Genomic DNA, 19,970 nt, shown 5'->3' with positions numbered 1-19,970 from the left:
GGTGGCCCCAACAAAGCACAGGAAATGGCTGACCTTAGCCTGCACAAGAGTCCCTCTCATGAGGCCCACACTCATGGCTGGCTTTAGATCACAGCAGAGCAACACCAAACCAGCTCCAAAAAAACACCCCCAAAGGGCAGACACAGCAGGCACTAGAGCCCTTCTATATCACATCCTTTTTTGTGAGGACAGTCCCTGAACAACAGCTCATGTGCTGAGGTCACAACCTTTCCTCAAGGTCAGTCAACCTAAGGGTCAATCCCACCTACTGACAGTCCAACAGTAACTAAGGATTAACTTCAACAAGAGGGCACTCATAACCTACAAAAATGAAACCCAGGAGCATCTGCCTCAGGTGACCATGGAGACTTGCCAGTGGGCATTACAGGACACCTACTAGATAAGGCTAATCTGCCAAAATCACGAGACATAGCTGATACACCTAAAACATAACACACACAGGAAGTCAGATAATTCAAGGAGGCAAGAAACGTGTCCCAAAAGAAAAAAACAGAACAAAACTCCAGAGAAAGAACTAAACGAAATGGAGAAAAGCAATCCATCACATGAAGAGTACAAAACACTGGTATTAAGGGTGCTCAATGCCTTAGAGCAGGGGTCCTCAAACCTTTTAAACAGGGGCCAGTTCACGGTCCCTCAGACCGCTGGCGGGCCGGACTATAGTTTAAAAAAAAAGCTATGAACCAATTCCTATGCACACCGTACATATCTTATTTTGAAGTAAAAAAACAAAACGGGAACAAATACAATATTTGTATTTGCATGTGGCCCACGGGCTGTAGTTTGAGGACCCCTGCCTTAGAGGAAGAATAGAGGAACTCAGTGATAATGTCAACAAATTTATTGGAAACAAAAAATGAATATAGAAAACATAAAAGAGAACCAGTGAGAAATGAAGACTATAATAACAAAAAATGAAGAGTACATTAGAGGGAAGGAACAAAAGATAAGGTGAAGTAGAAGATCAAAGCAGTGATCTGGAAGACAAAGTCACAGAAAACACACAATCAGAACAAACAAAAAAATAGAAAAAAGGAAGAAAAGACAAAATTTTAAAAATAAGGATATATTAAAGGCCCTCTGAAACTACATCAGGCATACCAACATTCACACAATAGGGGTACCAGAGGTAAAAGAGTGAGAGCAATAATTGAAAAGCTTTTAGGGAAAAAAAATGACAGAAAGTTTCCCTTATCTGGTAAAGAAAGTAGACATACAAATCCAGAAAGTACAGAGGTACCAAATAAGATGAACCCAAAAAAGGCCTATACCAATATATATCATTATTAAAATGCTAAATGTTCAAGTCAGAGTGAGAATTTTTAAAGCACTGAGAGAAAATCAGGTACTTCCGACTATTAAGCTGATTACTCGACAAAAACTTTACAGGCCAAAGAGACTGGCACAAAACATTTAGTTACAAAATACGAAGACCTACAACTAAGATTGCACTACCCAGTAAGGGTATTATTTAGAATCAAAGGAGAAATAAAGATTTCCCTGACAAAGTTCATCACTTCTAAACAACTATTACAAGAAAAGTTATAGGGACATTTTTAAGAAGAATACACAAGATCATAAATATTAGACGTTAACAGCAAGAATCTTTTTAATCCATTGACATGGCAAGGAAAACTTTTATTTACTAAACATCTGCTCTTATTATCATCCTGCAGTGACCCTTCAAAAGCCCCATAGCACATTACCTCATCCCTAGCTCAGAAGGTCATATATACTGCAGTCCCACTTTTTATCTCTGAAGCTCTCCTGAATGTAGGTCTCTAACTTTCCCACGTACATGAGGTTCAGCTACAATGTATGTATTGTTTGGTTATTTAGTTTTGCAACAGAAAGAAAATATAGGAAAGAAAAAAACTCTCTCAGACAAGGGCAAACATTTAGTAAAGGCAGTGGTTCAACCAATGTTAAAGCTCAAAGGTTGCCGAAACCGGTTTGGCTCAGTGGATAGAGCGTCGGCCTGCGGACTGAGGGGTCCCAGGTTCGATTCCGGTCAAGGGCATGTACCTGGGTTGCGGGCACATCCCCGGTGGGGGATGTATAGGAGGCGGCTGGTCGATGTTTCTCTCTCATCGATGTTTCTGACTCTCTATCTCTCTCTCTTCCTCTCTGTAAAAAATCAATAAAATATATTAAAAAAAAAAAAAAAAAAAAGCTCAAAGGTTAAAAATCCAAATTAGGAAAATCATGTGTAATCACACCAAGAAATTAAGGGGTGCACACAGACACATATGGACAAAGGAATTACGAAATATTATAAGGACATACACTAGGAAAGGTGAGTGAAAATTGCAGATATTTCAGGATGTGTTCAACATCCTAATGAAGAGGCCACACAGTATTATTCCCACGTAGCAGCAACAACAATAAAAAATGTAAATGCCCCTCAAAGGGGATTAGCTCGTAAAATCAATTAAATTATATTAAATATATTGATTGGACAATATATTAAAATTAAATTGAAATAACACATTAATATGAGACAGCATAAACTCATTTACAAAATAGCATATATAAAGCAAAAGTACCTGAATATATACATATATGTGTGTGTATTATTAAAAACAGGAAAACATGCAAATACTTTATCTCTTGGAAAAGAAAATTGTATTTTTTCTTCATTATTTTGTTCATCTATTCATTCCTGTTATTGTTTTTAAAAAAATTATTTAGAGACCAGAATATTTCCTATTGTGAAGAAAATATAGAACATTATGGCACTCATTGAGAGACCTGATGGAAAAATTTATCAGTGATAATGGACAAATTTGACATTTTAACTTCTAAGCTATATGGCTTTGTTAAAAATTTCCATAACTAAATGAATATTCTTATGAATAATTCTTCCCATCATTAACATGCAGAACTTCTACCAGGGAACCAAAGTGTTTATAAAGCATAAAATAATCTTATAAAAGAAAATAATAACACGGACCACCAAATGGGAAAAATGAAATGCCTTGTTTTAAAATGGAAATAAATTTAAGAAAGAAAATTTCACCACAATTGGGGGTAAATTCAGAAATATCTGCAGCTAGTTGTATTCCAGCTAGAGGCCTGGTGCACGAATTCGTGCATGGGTGGAGTCCCTAGGCCTGGCCAGCAATCAGGGCCAATTGGGGCTATCTCACCCAGTCCCAATCGGGACCGGGCCAATCAGGGCCTGCCGGCCGGGGGGAAGGACAGGAGGAGGGACTGCAGGCTAGCTGGCCAAGGTTAGGGACCAAGGGAGGTTGGCCGGCTGCAGGAGGTTGGCTGCAGGAATGCACTGACCATCAGGCAGCAGCTTCTACTTTGAGTGTCTGCCCCCTCATGGTCAGTGTGCATCATAGTGACTGGTCGACCGGTCATTCCGGTCATTCTGGTCATTTGGTCATAATGGTCGTTTAGGCTTTTATATATATATAGATGGATTATCGCATATTGGAAGCCTTCCACACAAAAATTATACATTCTTACTAGAATTCCATATTGATTTAGATATCAATGCCATAAATATTGGTATTGATATCTATTTCAATGAAGAGGCAACTGACATTTTTCTATGCCTTGTTGTACTGAGATATTTTGATCATGTTAAAATACCTCTGTGCTGCAAAAAAGAAAGGATGTTTCTTATTCCTTTTGTATTTAAACACAAAACAAAGATATGAGGAAATGTATCAATAATGCATACCAAGGCTTTATCCATAATGATTTGTATTTTCAAAGTTCTTTTCAATAGTACATCATCTGACTTTTTCTGTGAAACAGAGGACATGAGATAAATAAAACATTTTTTAAATTCTTATGTGGTTTGTAATTATGTACATTAGATATGTACACACAGAGAGGTACAGATAAATAAATACTGATACATAAAAATACAGATAACAGGAAAATAAAAGGACAGGTGCCAACTAAGTAAATAAGCAGGTGATATTCCAAACAAATATTTTAGGAACCAATCAGAAGCTTTTACTCTATATTTTTGATAATTAGAATCTTTTTAAAAAATTGTTGCTACAATGAGGGAGAAGCCATATTTCCTTTCTCTCACAACCCTCTTCTAGGATCCTGCTCCAACCTTCAAGCTAACAAACTCCCATCAACTTTCCCCCAAATATTGCCTCTATTTTAGCATCATTTTTATATTTTTAATTTTTATACTAACTTTATTGGGGTTTACACACAATAAAGTGCATCCATTTTAAGTATACAGGTTTATGTGTTGGTGTTAATATATACAGCCATGTAACCATTTCCATAAGTAAGACAAAGAATGTTGTCATTACCTTCTTCCAAGTTAATAGCCACACAGCTCAAGGAAACCAATGATATGCTGTTTTTCAATATAAGTTACAATGATCTATTCTAGAATTTCATATAAATGAAATCATATGGCATATACTCATTTCTATCTGGTTTCTTTCATTAAGCATTCATCCCTGTTGTGATTATTAATAATTCATTAGTTTTTTTCTAAGCAGTGTGTCATTGGAGATATACATTGCAACATGTTTATACATTTACCTGTTGATCATTTGACTGATATAGGCATTTTTGCTTTTATAGATAAAGCTGCTATAAATATTAATGTACAGGTCTTTGTGCAATTTTTTTCTTTCATTTTTCTTGGTACTTAGAAATGGAATACCTGAGTCGTATAGTAATTGTGGGTCTACAAAGTGGTATGAAAGTGCCAGATTGTTTGCTAAAGTCATTTCATCATTCTGCATTTTCACCAAGAATTAAAAACCAGTTTTTCCACATTCTTGCCTACATTTGGTCATGGTATAATTCTAGAACTGTTGAAAGATAGGCTGTACATAAAGTACTTTAAAGAACATGTGGCACCTATGAGTCAGTGTGTGAATATAAAATTATATCAACATTGGCTTTAATTCGCTTTAAATTTTGCTTTTCCTATATTGTTTATATTTGTATTCATTCATATGAGCCACGTTTATTTCTTTCTGGTTATTGTTTAATACATGGAGTTCCTTCAACCAAACTTTTCTTTTTTTAATCCTCACTCAAGAATATTTTTCCATTGATTTTAGAGAGAGTGGAAGAGAGAGGGAAAGACAGAGAGAAACATCAATGTGAGAGAAACACATCAATTGGTTGTCTCCTGCACATGCCCTGACCAGGACCCAGGCCGGGGAGGAGCCTGCAACCTAGGTATGTGCCCTTGACAGAAATTGAACCTGGGACCTTTCAGTCCACAGGCCTACACTCTATCAAATTAGGCAAACTGGCTAGGGCAAGTCAAACTTTTATATATATACACATATATGCTAGTGGCCCGGTGCACAAAATTCATGCATGGAGTGGGTATGGTCCCCTCCACCCAGCCTGCACCCTCTCCAATCCAGAACTCCTGAGGATCAAGCCTAAACCAGCAATCAAGCAACCCTCTCACAATCTGGGACCGCTGGCTCATGACCACTTACCTGCCTGCCAGCCTGATCACCCCTAACTACCTCTGCCTGCTGGTCTGATTGCCCCTACTGCCCCCTCTGCCAGCCTTATTGCCCCTAACTGCCCCCATGACAGCCTGATCATCCCTACCTGCCTCTGACTGCTAGTTTGATCACCCCCAACTACCCCCTCCTCACTGGCCTGGTTGACCCCAACTGCCCCACCTGCCAGCCTGGTCACCCCACGCAGCCTGTTTGGTCATCCGTTCAGTTGCAATGGTCATTTAGGCTTTTATATAGATAAATTATTTCAGAGAAAGGGAGATAGAATCATCATAGATGAGAGAGTATCATTGAGAGTATCATTGACCTGCTGCCTTCTGCATGACCCCTCCTGGGGATTGAGCCTGCAACCCTGGCATGTGCCCTGACCAGGAATCAAACCCTTACCTCCTGGTTCATGGGTCAATGTTCAACCATTGAACACCACTCGCTAGGCAATCAAACCTTTCTTGAGCAAAGGGAGGAGATTAGTGACATATTATACTTTGGGTTATAGCATAAGAAATGGCCAATTATCCACAAATGATATTTGCTCCCTCTCCAAGAGAAGAGATCAATAAGAAGCATCTGTCCTAGCTCACTTGTATAATGTGGAGACATTCTGTTTTCACTTTACTCCTGATTCACTTTAGATTCATGTAGTCTAGTGGGGGACCCTTAGGCACCTTGAGTCAAAGCCAGGAAGGGAATCAACCAGAATTTCATCCACCTTGGTCTCTGCACGAGCAAGACATGAGCCTTATGTTACACCACTGAGAGTTGGACATTGTTTGCTTAAAAATTTAGGGGTACTTGATCTAACAAAGATTTTCATGAACAATACAGTGTGTGAGGGTAGGTACTTAGTTGTTCTTCCTTTTCACTTGGTTAAAAGTTCACTGTATTTAGCAATTATTCTTTGTAAAATCTCATTATGAGATAAGAATATTTATGTTTATCAATGGTTTGTTTTGCATATTAGGAAGGATTTTCCACAATAGGGAGGAAAGAACAGTTATAATAAAAAAAATATAATTATGTAGTTCTGGCTGGATACAGAATTATAGACTGTAAATTACTTTGCTTCATTTTTTAAAAAAAAATTATCCTTATTGTTGAAAGTATTACAGATGTCCCCTTTTTTCCCCATTGACTTCTTCTAGCCCACACCCACTGTCCACCTCAGGCCTTCACCACACTATTATCTGTGTCCATGGGTTATACATATATGCATATAAATTCTTTGGTTAATCTCTTCCCACCCCCACCTTTCCTCTGAGATTCTACAGTCTATTCCATGCTTCTATGTCTCTGGATCTATTTTGTTCATCAGTTTATTTTGTTCTTTAGGTTCCACATATGAGTGAGGTCATGTGATACCTGTTATTGTTGTCTGACTGGCTTATTTTGCTTAGCATAATACTCTTAAGGTCCCTCCATGCTGTCTCAAAGGATAAGAAATCCTTCTTTTTTACTGCTGCATAGTGTTCCATGATGTAAATGAACCACAGCTTTTGATCCACTCATCTACAGATGGACACTTAAGACTGTTTCCAGATCTTGGTTATTGTAAATTATGCTGCTATGAACATAGTGGTGCATACATTCTTTCTGATTGGTGTTTTGAGTTTCTTAGGATATATTCCTCAAAATGGGATCACTGGGTTGGGTGGGTATTGCCTTTTAGCTTCCAATATGGCTGCTATGAAATATATGCCATTCTGTATCTTATTAATGTATTAGAAAACAGATTCTTTATATCAGTAAAGAAACTCAAATAATTCTGAATATTTGTCTTAGATTATTTTCTGATTTATTCAACTCAATTTTCTCCAAAATGATTGGAACTCCTACTGTAGCACCCAAATTTATATTTTAATTTAATTTCTTATCTGCCAAATTTCCAGATCATTTACTTATCTTTATACTTTACTTTTTGTGTTCTCACTGGAATTTTATCTTATGAACTTTAGGTTCACTGTACATTTTTATTATTATGCTTTTAATTTCTAAGAACTGTTATCTGCTGAATGTCATTTTTTACTCTGTCCTTTATTTTGTAGATGAAATATTTTATCTTACCTCTCTATAGTCTAAGGACCTTTTCTATTTTATTACTCTGTATTTTTTATTATTCTCTGTATCTTATTATTCTCTGTATTATTCTGATGTATTTTTGGTGTCTCAACTTTTAATTTTTTATTTTTTTCATGTCTCTATTATTCATATTAAATTCTTCCATCATATGTCTGCTGCCTCTTCATATTAGGAATTGAGCATGTAACAGCTTATTCCAACATCTGTGACCACATATGGTGTTTAAGAGCTGTTGTCTTCATAGAGGATGATTTGTCTGGGTTGTAGTTTAGAAAAACCCTGCTTTCAATGTGGTCAATTTTGATTCTTTTGGCTGATGTGATTCACTACTAGAAAGGGATCTTCAATACATTCCAGGAATGTTTAAGTCTGGTTCCCAATATCAAGGACTCTAAGTTTAACTTAGTCACACTACTTTCAAATTAGTATTTCTCCTCTATTGTGACATACAATAGCACATTTGTGCCTTGTGTCCCAAAAGAAACAGCCTTCAATTATCTATCAGTCTACCACAGAGACAATTGATTAGGGGAAGATCACAGGATTTCTAAATACTTATTTTCAACCAAGTCTCTTCATAGGTCTGACTTTAAAGTCACTTCCTAAGGAATCTGGATATGTTATAGAAATGTTTGTGTAGAACTGCAGTATATATCAAGTTTTCTATAGCTTATCCGAATTGCCAGTTTAAGATTTAGCTTTTTGGAGCCTAAATCAGTTAGCTACCTCTGTTCTTCAACTTCCCATGTTATTACTACTCTTCTGTGCTGTTTGTGCTTATACGTATATGCCATTAAAAAAAAATAACCATTTTCACTTTATTGGGCTCTACGGAAAGGGCTTGGGTGAATACATGTGTCTAACATGCTTTTAACAGATAATCCCTTTCTTGCATTTTGTTTGATTTCTATTCCATTTTTCAGTTGTTGTTATAATGAAAGTGATCACCTTGTCTATAAATTTGTGTTCACTTTCATAAATGTAAAATGTGCCTAAAATATGGCTTTTATATTATTTTTGTTTCTGTTAAAAAATCTGTTATATTGAAAACGTTCACTTTATATGTGCTACTTATAGCACTAGTGCATGTGAAAATATGCTTAATTAAACCTATAGATTTAAGCCTATCAAATTCAGAATGAAAAGCAACTATCGAGTTCCCCTGTGAAAGACCAAAATTCAAAAACACATGTCAGCACTTACATATCCCCATTCCTGCAGTGATAACCCTGGTTTCTTCTAGGTTCTGAAATTTTTGTCTGTATTTTATTTTATGATTGCACTTTGTTTTATATCTGAAACTTTCTAATTACTTCCAATTACCCTGTTCCAGTACATTAGAAAATATGGTAAATATTAACAGTAGCAGGAGCAATATTTTAAGTCTATACATCTCTATATATAAAAGCCTAAGCGACTGTCACAACCGAAACAGCTGAACAGATGACCAAGCAGGCTGTGTGGGGCGACCAGGCCAGGAGGGGGGCTAGTGAGGGACGACCAAACAACTGAGCAGCAGGCTGCGTGGGGCCGCAGGGCCAAGCAGTGAGGGGTGATTAGGAGGCAGGCAGGTGAGCAGTTCGGAGCTAATGGTCCCGGATTGTGAGAGGGATGTCTGACTGCTGGTTTAGGCCCGAAACCTGTGGGATCAGGCCAAAATCTGCAGTTGGACATCCCCCAAGAGCTCCCGGATTGGAGAGGGTACAGGTGGGGCTGAGGGGACCCCCCACCCCCGTGCACGAATTTCATGCACTGGGCCTCTAGTAAATATATAAAAAAGTGTAACAGAGTATACATCAAAATAAATGCAGTGGATTGCACAACAACTTTTACCTCTAGGCAATAGCATTATAGTATATTCTTTCCTATTTATACATACCAGCATATTTAATATTTTAATCATTATTAACCAATATTATTTCATTTAAAATAATACATGTAAAATAATTTAATAAGTGGGAAAATGCATTGTCCTCTTAAGAGCAAAAAAATTTTTCTTTTAAAAGCAAGAAGAAACATATATGGTTAAATCATTTTTTATTTAAAATAATCTATACATTTATAAATCTACGTTTGTAAATAGATATAGTCAAAGAAATGGACCAAAAATTGCAAAATTTTAAGATCATTATCTCTAGAAAATGATATGGAAAAGCATCTTGACTTTTTTCTACTTTTACATTTTCTATCAAAATAATACTATTTTACAAAGAAAAATATGTATTGGCAAGGAAAATATTGACAAAATTATAATTAGCAAATCTGAGTATCATTATGTTAGTAGGATGCAAATTCAGTATTTTATGCAAATTCATGCATAAAAATATTTGCAATTAGGGAAATATAAGGATGTTCATGTTTGCAATATGTGAGTTAATCTATTGCATTTCTAATTTTTATATGAATAAACATATTCCTATTAATATGTTAATAAATATTCATATAGCATTAAAAATAAATATTTTACATGAGGTTTTAATATAATTAATATCAATTTAAATTTGTTCTCCAAGTATAACAAATTTCAATGTGAATATGTTTATCAAAAGTAGCAAAAATGAAGATTCCAAAAAATGTTTGCTTACTTCTGACTTCCCCAGAATCCTGTAGGCCTCATCTCCCAAATGGATCATAGAATAATTGTCTTGTAAGGGGAGAAAATCAGCTTTATTCTTTATTTGATAAAGCATATGCTCATACTTAGCTGAGGATTCCAATGGTTCAATTCCATAACTGATATTCTCGAACTGCAATAATCCCCTGACATAAAAAAGTATAATAGTAATTATATGCACTGAGAAATGCATATCAATACTAAATAAAAACATTTTATAGAAATTTGACAGTGATCTTTATGGTCTAATTTAGTCAAATAATCATCCCATTTTACTCAAATTCACTTTCAACCCCATTTATATATCCTGTCTATTATGGCTATTATAAGTCACTGAGTTCTAGTATGGCTAATAAATATGAGTATTCTTTATACTAGTAGATTTTTCCTGAATAAATTTTATGACTATAAGCCTAGGATAGAGACAACAAAATATAAAAAAATATAAGAGGAGGATGAGGAAAAGAAACTATATGTGAAGAAACACAATCAAAGCCTATATTTTCTTTGCTTTCACTCTATCACTCAAGGAATTTGGAAAAATTAAAGTGTTATAAAGATGGTCAATCATGCGCATCTCTGGAATTTGCCATTACCTGAGTCCAGAACAGGTGCTAAGTGTCACCACTGAAAATGGAATCTCTGCAGCATATCCTTGATAAAAGCAATGCCCCTAAACAGGAGTACATAAAGGTACATTGATTTGTAAATAAAATTTGGTGGAGAGTTTTATTCCCTTATTGTTTTTTAATCCTCACATGAGGATATTTTTCCATTTATTTTTAGAGAGATTCGAAGGGAGAGGGAGAGAGAAAGAGAGAGAAGCATCTATGTGAGAGAGAAACATTAATTGGTTGCCTCCCATATGTGCCCTGACCAGGACCAGAGATCAAGCCTGAAACCTAGGTAGGTGCCCTTAACCGGAATCAAACCTGGGATCCTTCAGTCTGCTAGTCGATGCTCTTTCCACTTAGCAAAACCGGGCTAGGGCTAAAGTTTTGGGTTTTAAACTTACTTCCTAGATCAGGGGTCCTCAAACTGTTTAAACAGGGGGCCAGTTCACTGTCCCTCAGACCGTTGGAGGGCCGGACTATAGTTTAAAAAAAAACTATGAACAAATTCCTATGCAGACAGCAGTGGCAAAAACACCCAGAGGGCTGGATAAATGTTTTCGGCGGGCCGCATGTGACCCGCGGGCCATAGTTTGAGGACCCCTGTCCTAGATAATATAAAATGTGCAGATTTCTGAATTAACCAATGCTATTCACCAGATATCCCATTTCCTTTTGGTCTACCTGCAGTTTCTTCTTCTTAACACTCTTCTGCCTATTTTTGCTATAATTCCAACTTCTATAATTTTGACAGTACCTTTTAGAATCGAAACATGTATAAAGAGCTTTCCAGACTAGAAAAACCTAAAGGAGTTTGCCACCACCAAACCAGTATTACATGAAATGTATAATAAGAATAATAAGAAGAAAAAAAGATAAAAATATGAACATTAATATGGCAATAAATACATATCTATCAACCATCAAATCTAAAATCTAAAAAATAAAATAAACAAAACAAGCAGAACAGAAATAGAAAAAAAGAATAAATCCTAATGCAATCTGTAAGATTTAATTAATAGTAATATATCAGTATTGGCTAATAAATTGTAACCCAAAAAGCATACTAATACAAGATGTTAGTAATAGGGTAACTAAGAATTTGGGGTGTGCAGGGAAGCTTTCTCTACTTTCCATTTTATCTTATGTAAAGCTAAATATGCTGAACAGAAATAAGGTCTATTAACATTTTAAAAGATATTATTGAGGAAATAAAAAGACAAGCAATGGATTAGATGAAATGATTCACAAAACATATATTTTATTTCATTTATTTATTTTTTAATTTAAATTTTATTTTTCACAATTACAGTTTACATTATTATTATTTTGTATTAATATCTGTACAGCATAGTAGTTATACTTTACAATGTGGAGGTTCCTCATAAAGTTAAATGTAAAATAAACATAATGATCCAAAGATTTCAGTGCTAAGCATGTACCCAAGAAATAAAGCATGTTTTCCAATAAGAATGCGAACACAAATACTTATAACAAAACCAGTCTAAATAAGTAAAAATATAAATAAATACATCCTTGACAGAAGCTTTCTTACCTTTCCTATCTCAGCTGCATTTCATATATGCATGGTCTGTAACTGCTAATTTCATGTAATTGACAACTTCATTTGACTTCTAAATTAACCAAAAGTACATTAACTGACATTTCATCAAATTTTTGTCATTAATTTTTCACCTTATTGATAATCCTTAGTTCAAACTCTCATCCCCAAGGACTTTCATAGCAACAGTCTTCTCAGGTTCTCCCCCAATATTCTCTTTCGGTAAATACTCCCTTCTCTTCCCTTAAAAGTCTAGTGATGTCTAGAATCAGTCCTATTCCTTTGTTAATCTTGTGCTATTAAAACTTTAGAAGCATCCCATTCTCTCCTATGTATTTCCTTATGCATTTTAAGTTCCCATTCATACATCTCCATCAGTAACCATTTGATTTTCCTCAAAAATACAGTGAAACACCATCTCCCACCCACTGCCAGCAGCTGAACACACCCTGCTCCATGCCAAGCAACAGCTGCAGCTACCTCCACCAGCCCTGGTGCCAGCAGACATTGTAGCTACAAGCCCTTCATAAAGTATAAGGTTTCCCAAACTCTACACAGCAGCAGGGGGCAATTCAGACTCTCAGCTCCTGGCCCTGCACCCAGTTAGAGAAAATGATCCTCATGAGAGATTTCCCACTTAGGATCTTCCTTAACCAAGAGACACTAGCAAATATATATATAAAAAAAAGTTAACGCAGAAACAACTGGCATCCTGTGGCTGGAGAAGTCAGAGGAAATGCTCTCCCTCCCATGGGTTCTTCACCATCCAACCGCACCTGGCAATACAGGTTGGCACAGCAACGTGCCTTTTACCCCTACAGGCTGCACAGGCAGAGCTCCAGTAGGAGCTCCAGCAGAGCACAACAATATAACATCAAAGGACCCAAGAAAGGCTAATTGCCATTGGAACAATATAAAACACTAAATCTACACTTAACCTGGGTGACTGCTTTCAAATTTAGATTATTTAAAGGTGCAGAAAGCAAGGAAAGAACTGTATGCATGCATATTATTAGCATAACCAATGGATACAGACACTGGGGCAGTGGGAGTTTGCTGTGGGGGAGGGGGGAGCGCAGCATGGCTGCAGGGGGGTGGGGGCCAATCAGGGGAAAAGGAGACATATGTAAAACTTTGGACAATTAAAAAAAAAGAAAAAAGAAAACAAAAAAGAAATGCAACTGGAAATCACACCCTATATCAACAAGCAAGGAAATCAAAGCAAAAACAGTAAAACACAACCACTGATACTAATATTGACATGAGGCATGTATTGAAATTATCACACAAAGATTCTTAAAAAGCTATGAAAATACAATGAACATCGAAATTAAATTCGATGGTGGAGTAAGAAGCCCTGGCTCCTCCATCCCCCAACAAACACACCAATTCAGCAACACTTCACAGACAATTTCCCTTTGTGAGAAACCAGAAACGAATAGAAAGCCTCTTGCACAACATAAAAGAGTGGAAAATCAGTTACCAAAGCCAGTAGGGAGGATTGGGAGACATTTTCACCAAAACTCTGCCCCAGAGCCCTGCCATATGATCAGAAAGACATCCTCTAGTTACCGTCCTACTGATGGGTGGGAAGCAGTTTGCTCACAAGGCCAGGGCCCTAATGTTTCTGAGGGGCTGACCCAAAGAACTAGTATCTGTGACAGGAGTCCTGGAGATCTGATGGGTTCAGCACAGTCTAGCCACCCAGGCAGCAATAGAGGCGGTGGCTACCAGACACTGTTGATTCATCCCCACCCCAACTCTGCCCAGAGTGAGTGGATGGAAAATCCCAGCTCTGTGCTTCCTCCTGGGGTAGGAAAGAGTTGATCCACGCATGCAGTGCCTCCACTTCACCACAATTGCCCAAGGAACTAGCATCTGTCTCACCAATCCTGGAGCCCTGATGAGTCCCACACACTCTGGTTGTCAGGGAAAGAACAGAGGCAGCAGCTCGGGATGGTAAATGCCACTGGTCCTTTCTGCTGAGCAGCACAGAGAACGCAGGAATAAATAGATGCCTGCTTTGCCCTGTAGATGACAAAGTGCTAGTGGAGGCCCCCAAATCTCTTTCCAGGATGTTTTGTGGGATCCTCTTCTGTACTCCCCCAAAGTGAAGGCTGAGAGAGCCTTCTAAGAAGCAAACACCAAAACAGTGAATTAATAAAACAATCAGGAAAAGATGTCTCACACAAAGGAATAAGATAAATCTCCAAAACTGACCCTAGTGAAATGAAGTTAAATGATTTAGCTGACAGAGAATTAAAATGAACTCTCCTGAGCATGCTCACTGAGCCCAAGAGAACAATGCAAAAATGTCTGATCAATGAGAGGCCTTATAAAAAGGATGAAAAGAAAAATTACAACCCAAGAAGCCAGAAACACCAATCAGACAGGATATATGCACCCCTATGTTCATAGCAGCTCAATTCACCATAGCTAAGATTTGGAAACAGCCTAAGTGCCCATCAGCAGATGAGTGGATTAAAAAACTGTGGTACATCTACACAATGAAATACTACACTGCGGTAAAAAAGAAGGAACTCTTGCCTTTTGCAACAGCATGGATGGAACTGGAGAGCATTATGCTAAGTGAAATAAGCCAGTCAGAGAAAGATAAATACCACATGATCTCACTCATTTGTGGAATATAGAGAACAACATAGACTGATGAACAGGGACAGATCCAAAGACAGAGAAACAGTGATAAGACTATCAATATCCAGAGGGAAAGTAGGGGAGGGTGGGGGTAAGGGGAAGAGATCAACTAAAAGACTTGTATGCATGCATATAAGCCAAACCAATGGACACGGATGCTGGGTTCCAACCCCAGCAGGTCCAGGGGTCCCCAAAGGTGTGGACGGAGTCGGCGAAGAAGGAAGGACACGGAGATAGCGTTCAGTTGATCAGCAGCCTAGCCAGGATCTCTAGCTAGGATCTCCAGCCAAGTTCTGGTCTGGATCTCCAGCGAAGTTCTGCTTAGGATCTCCAGCTAGGTTCTGTGTCCATGTTCTCTTGCTAGGTTCTCCAGGTTCTCCAGCCAGGTTCTGTAGCCATGTTCCCTCGCTAGGTTCTCCAGCCAGGTTTTGTCCAGGTTCTCCAGCCAGGTTCAGTAACCAGGTTCTAGTCAGGTTCTTTTGTCAATTTCTGTAGTCAGGTTCAGTCCAGGATCTTTTGCCATGTTCTCTCCAGCAAAGTTCTTCTGTCTGTGGGTTCTGTGTAGGTTCTGTCTTCTTAGTTCTGTGTTCTAAGCTCTGTATTCTAAGTTCTGTGTTTTGCTGTCTTGTTACATCTGTATTTATACCAGTTGATTCAATCCTATCAATCTCTATTACAAAGGTTAGGGCGTTTCTTATCTCCATTCCAGGGAGTAAAGATTATGTAGCTTAAGCATGATTGTTCGTAGTTAAAGTGATTAATTACCCGCCTGGCACTTAGTTGAGGGGTTTTATTCCCTCCCTAACTTCAGGGGAAAATCCCTACCTGGGGAAACAACCTTTCTCAGAGAGGAGACCTTGGTTAAAACACATAGTGCCAAGAAGGTGAGCAAACATATTAAGAACAATATGCCATATATGCCAGGTCCCTTGAAACAGCAAGGATGGACCGGCTCCCGGCACACGGACAACAGGGGGATGAGAGCATGAGTGGGGTGGGGGGGAGTTGGGGGTTAAAGGGTGGATGAGGACACATTTGTAATACCTTAACCAATAAAGAAATTAAAGATTAAAAAACAAGAAAAGAAAAATTACAATATAGGAGAAAATATCTGCATCCTGCATATCTGGCATAATACATATTCGCATAATACATACCTGTATTTAGAATCTATAAATTGCTCAAAAATTAACAATAGAAAACCAACCAATCAAACTAGAAAATTGGTAAAACTCATTTCATGGATATTTCACTAATAAGCACATGAAAATATGTCCAACATCATTAGTCATTGGGAAATGCAAATCAGAATCACAGGAGATATCACTACACATCTATCAGAAGGGATATTTTTTTTTAATCTTGAATAGTGATCAAACAGTCGCCAGAATGCAGACACTCACCTCTCTTACATTGCCACTGGAAGTGTAAGATACTACAGCACTTTGACAAATATTTTGGTAATTTCTTTTAAAATATAAACTTACACCTACCATATAGCCTGCCAATCATATACCTGGGTTTGTACTCCAGAGAAATAAAAATTTACATTTTATATAAATCAACAGAATTATTGCTGTAAAGCATTTACAATACTCCCAAATATTTTTCTCTATGACTAATAAAATCTACTTTCATCCCTAATATTGATGGATTTACTTCTTATTCTGCAGAAGTCTTACTAGGATTATTAATTTTTAGTTGTTTTAAGGAACTAATTTCTGGGTTTTAAATTTTCCTACGGTTTGATTTCTGCCCTCAATGAATTATTGTCTTCCTCTACAATGTTGGAAGCCTTTACAGAGGCTGCATTTTGTAGAGGAAGGCAATTAATTTAATGGTAACCCTCCTTACTCCTCCCATTGCTGGGCTTCGGGCTATGGGGTGAAGAATGGGGGTGATATTACTCTAGATCCCTTTTGGTCTCAGCTGAATGCCTACTCACACTAAGCTAACTGGGCTGGACAATACTGTTTGACCCAGAGTAACGATTTGCAACCAGCATGCTGCAAGAATTTTTAAAACATGCCATACCTGACTATTAGTCAGGAGCCCAGTTCTCTTTTCCATTAGATTGTGAAATAAAAATAATGACAGCATCCAACACAATAGCCATCCAGTGTAAATGAATCAAAACTATACCTATTTTTTTGTCAGATCAGCCAATAATAATATATATTTTTGGTGAGCTGAAAAATTTTGGTAATTAGTTAATGTGAGCCATGAGATAAAAAAGGTTATAAACCACTGACCTATAGCATTATTTCCATTTTACTCTGTACCCTTCAGTAGAGTCTTACCCAGCACATATGCTGCCTAATCCTCAATCAAGAACACAAGGCAACTACACTCCCACCAAAACATTCACCTCTAGCCCTGTCTCCTTCCAGTTCCTAGCAGCTGCAGCATCCCTGAACTCTAATCTCAGTGGCTGCTTGGTTCCACCTCCCTATGCAGTGCTTATGACATTATTCACAGTCAGAGAGTCAAGTTGAATGTGAAACTCATTTTCTAGGTGCCTTTTTTCTCACAGAGAAAATTCCTGACCTGCCTATTGTCAAATGTCTAGAAACAGGTACCTCATGTATAATATTCTGTTGTGCTTTCTACCTGTAGATGGTGAGTATAACATGCTATACCAGATACCATTTTTTGTTTACTTACTTTGTTTTGAATTTATTTTTATTGTTGAGAGTATTACAGATATCCCCCATTTTCTCCCTGTCCACTCCCCTCCACCTGGCTCCCACCACAATGCATATATTTTAATCTCTCAGTTTCAATAATACATACCTGTATTTAGAATCTATAAATTGCTCAAAAATTAACAATAGAAAACCAACCAATTCAATTTCAGAAATTGAATTTGACCAATCATTTGTCAAACACTGGTTTCTTCCCAATCATATGTTCTGGCAAAATGAAAACCTTTCAGACTAAAGCTAACTTTCTCACATGCTTTGAAAATTTTTTCACTCCTACCTGCATCTTGCGTTACAATTGAAATTCCTATGTTTCACGCTGAACATATTCAGTTTCTGTACCTAATATGTTTTTGTGTCCTCACTTTCTGAGTGGTCAATCTACAATTTCCATCATTACCTCCCCACTCAGATCTGAGAATATATCAATTTAAACTACTCAGTGTGTTTGGGAGTTTTTAGCTTTTTTTAGCACCTTCATCTATTTTTTGTTTGTTTGTTTCTTCTCAAACTCCTACTAATACTTCCAGATATTAAATGACCATCTTGAATAAGCAACTCCTAAATTTTAAAAAGTAGTTGTTCTATTCCATATGATTTTATTGTAATTGCCACATTATACTTGGATTTTTTTTATCTGTTTGCCCAATAATACAGTGGAGTATAAAACATTATTTTTCTCCCCACCGATGGCATATTAACCATGTAAAACATATAATCTACACAGTATAAAAGCAAAACTTACCTTTTCAAATGAAGAATCTGGATACAACTTTCCTGACTTATTGTATGAATATACCAGGAAATGAGGATGTAAAAATGACCTAATTCAACCAAGATAATGACATTTCATGGTATTAATTTCATTGATAAAATTAAGTTACAGAATCATGAAATCAAACAAAATTTACTGTCAATTATACAAGCTCAAATATCCAAAAAATTAAATGGACTCAGCTTTCCATGATCAAAATTGCTTTCTAATAGCATAATGTGTGTATAAGAGAAAAGAATAACCAGTATAACCATACACCAGTATGGAAGCTGCAATAACACAACTTCACCTGAAGTAAAAACCAAAGCTACTAGGTTCCCACCACAAAGTTTACTTTTAGATTTAACCATCAATAAATCTAATAACATAAGTATGCCAGTTAATATTTACTAAAAGGTAGCCATCCAATGATAATGACAAAAAAATATGCATTTATCATTAGTGTTTATGAAGTTACCAGAGGCCCAGTGCATGAAATCAGTGCACTTGGGGGGGGGGGCGGGGGAGCCCTTCAGCTCGGCCTGTGCCCTATCACAGTCTGGGAGCCCTCAGGGGATGTCCACCTGCTGGCTTAGGCCCAGTCCCCTAAGCCGGCAGTCAGACATCCTTATCGCTGCCACAGAGGTGGAAAAGGCTCCTGCCATGGCCGCTGCGCTCCCCAGCCATGAGCCCAGCTTCTGGCTGAGTGGCGCTCCCACTGTGGGGGTGCACTGACTATCAGGGGGCAGCTCCTGTGTTGAGCAGAATTGGGCCAAACCGGCTCTCCAACATCCCCTGAGAGGTCTCAGATTGCTAGAGGGTGCAGACCAGGCCGAGGGACCCCACCGGTGCATAATCGGGGCTGGGGAGGGACATGGGAGGTTGGCCAGCCAGGGAAGGACCGCGGGAGAGCTCCAGGTCATGTCCGGCCTGTCTCACTCAGTCCCAATTAGCCAGACTCCAGCAGCAAGCTAACCTACCAGTCAGAGCTTCTGCCCCCTGGTGGTCAGTGCATGTCATAGCAAGCAGTTGAGTGGCCTTAGCATATCATTAGCATATTACTCTTTTATTGGTTGAACTAGAGGCCCAATGCATGAAGATTCGTGCAAGAATGGGCCTTCCTGCCCTTAGCTGCTGGCACCGCCTTTGCTCCAGCCTGGAGGTGCCTTTCTGCCTTCCCACGCTGCCCAGAGGCCTGGAGCAGTTGGGGCAGTGTGGAATGCCTGCGTTGTTGCCATGGTGAGGACGCAAGTGTCCTGCCCAGCCACCGGCCTCTCAGCACCTGTGCATGCAAATTAACCTGCCATCTTTGGTGGTTAATTTGCATACTCACTCCTGATTGGCTGGTGGGTGTCATGAAGGTATGGTCAATTTGCATCTTTCTCTTTTATTAGTGTAGATGGACGACCAGGTGACTGGACACTTAGCATATTAGTCTTTTATTTTATAGGATTATATAGGACTAGAGGCCTAATGCATGAATTCGTGCACAG

General features: G+C 37.9%; 1 protein-coding gene across 1 annotated transcript in view; it reads right to left on the bottom strand.

Annotated features, from left to right (window-relative positions):
- The window catches only part of LOC118649822 (A disintegrin and metallopeptidase domain 3-like), a 72,231-nt gene that overhangs the window by 43,289 nt on the left and 8,972 nt on the right, over nt 1-19,970 (bottom strand). Inside the window, exons 4-7 of the mRNA XM_036297237.1 lie at nt 18,469-18,547; nt 10,791-10,867; nt 10,166-10,340; nt 3,716-3,781 (exon numbers count right to left, since the gene is read on the bottom strand). Coding sequence (XP_036153130.1) covers nt 3,716-3,781; nt 10,166-10,340; nt 10,791-10,867; nt 18,469-18,547 — 397 coding nt within the window. The remainder of the gene's footprint in view (nt 1-3,715; nt 3,782-10,165; nt 10,341-10,790; nt 10,868-18,468; nt 18,548-19,970) is intronic.

The sequence above is a fragment of the Myotis myotis genome, unplaced genomic scaffold (genome assembly GCF_014108235.1).
Source record: "Myotis myotis isolate mMyoMyo1 unplaced genomic scaffold, mMyoMyo1.p scaffold_m19_p_3, whole genome shotgun sequence".
In the NCBI taxonomy this organism is placed as follows: Eukaryota; Metazoa; Chordata; class Mammalia; order Chiroptera; family Vespertilionidae; genus Myotis; species Myotis myotis.
Note: the sequence above shows the minus strand (reverse complement) of the source record. Positions and strands in the feature narration are given on the sequence as shown.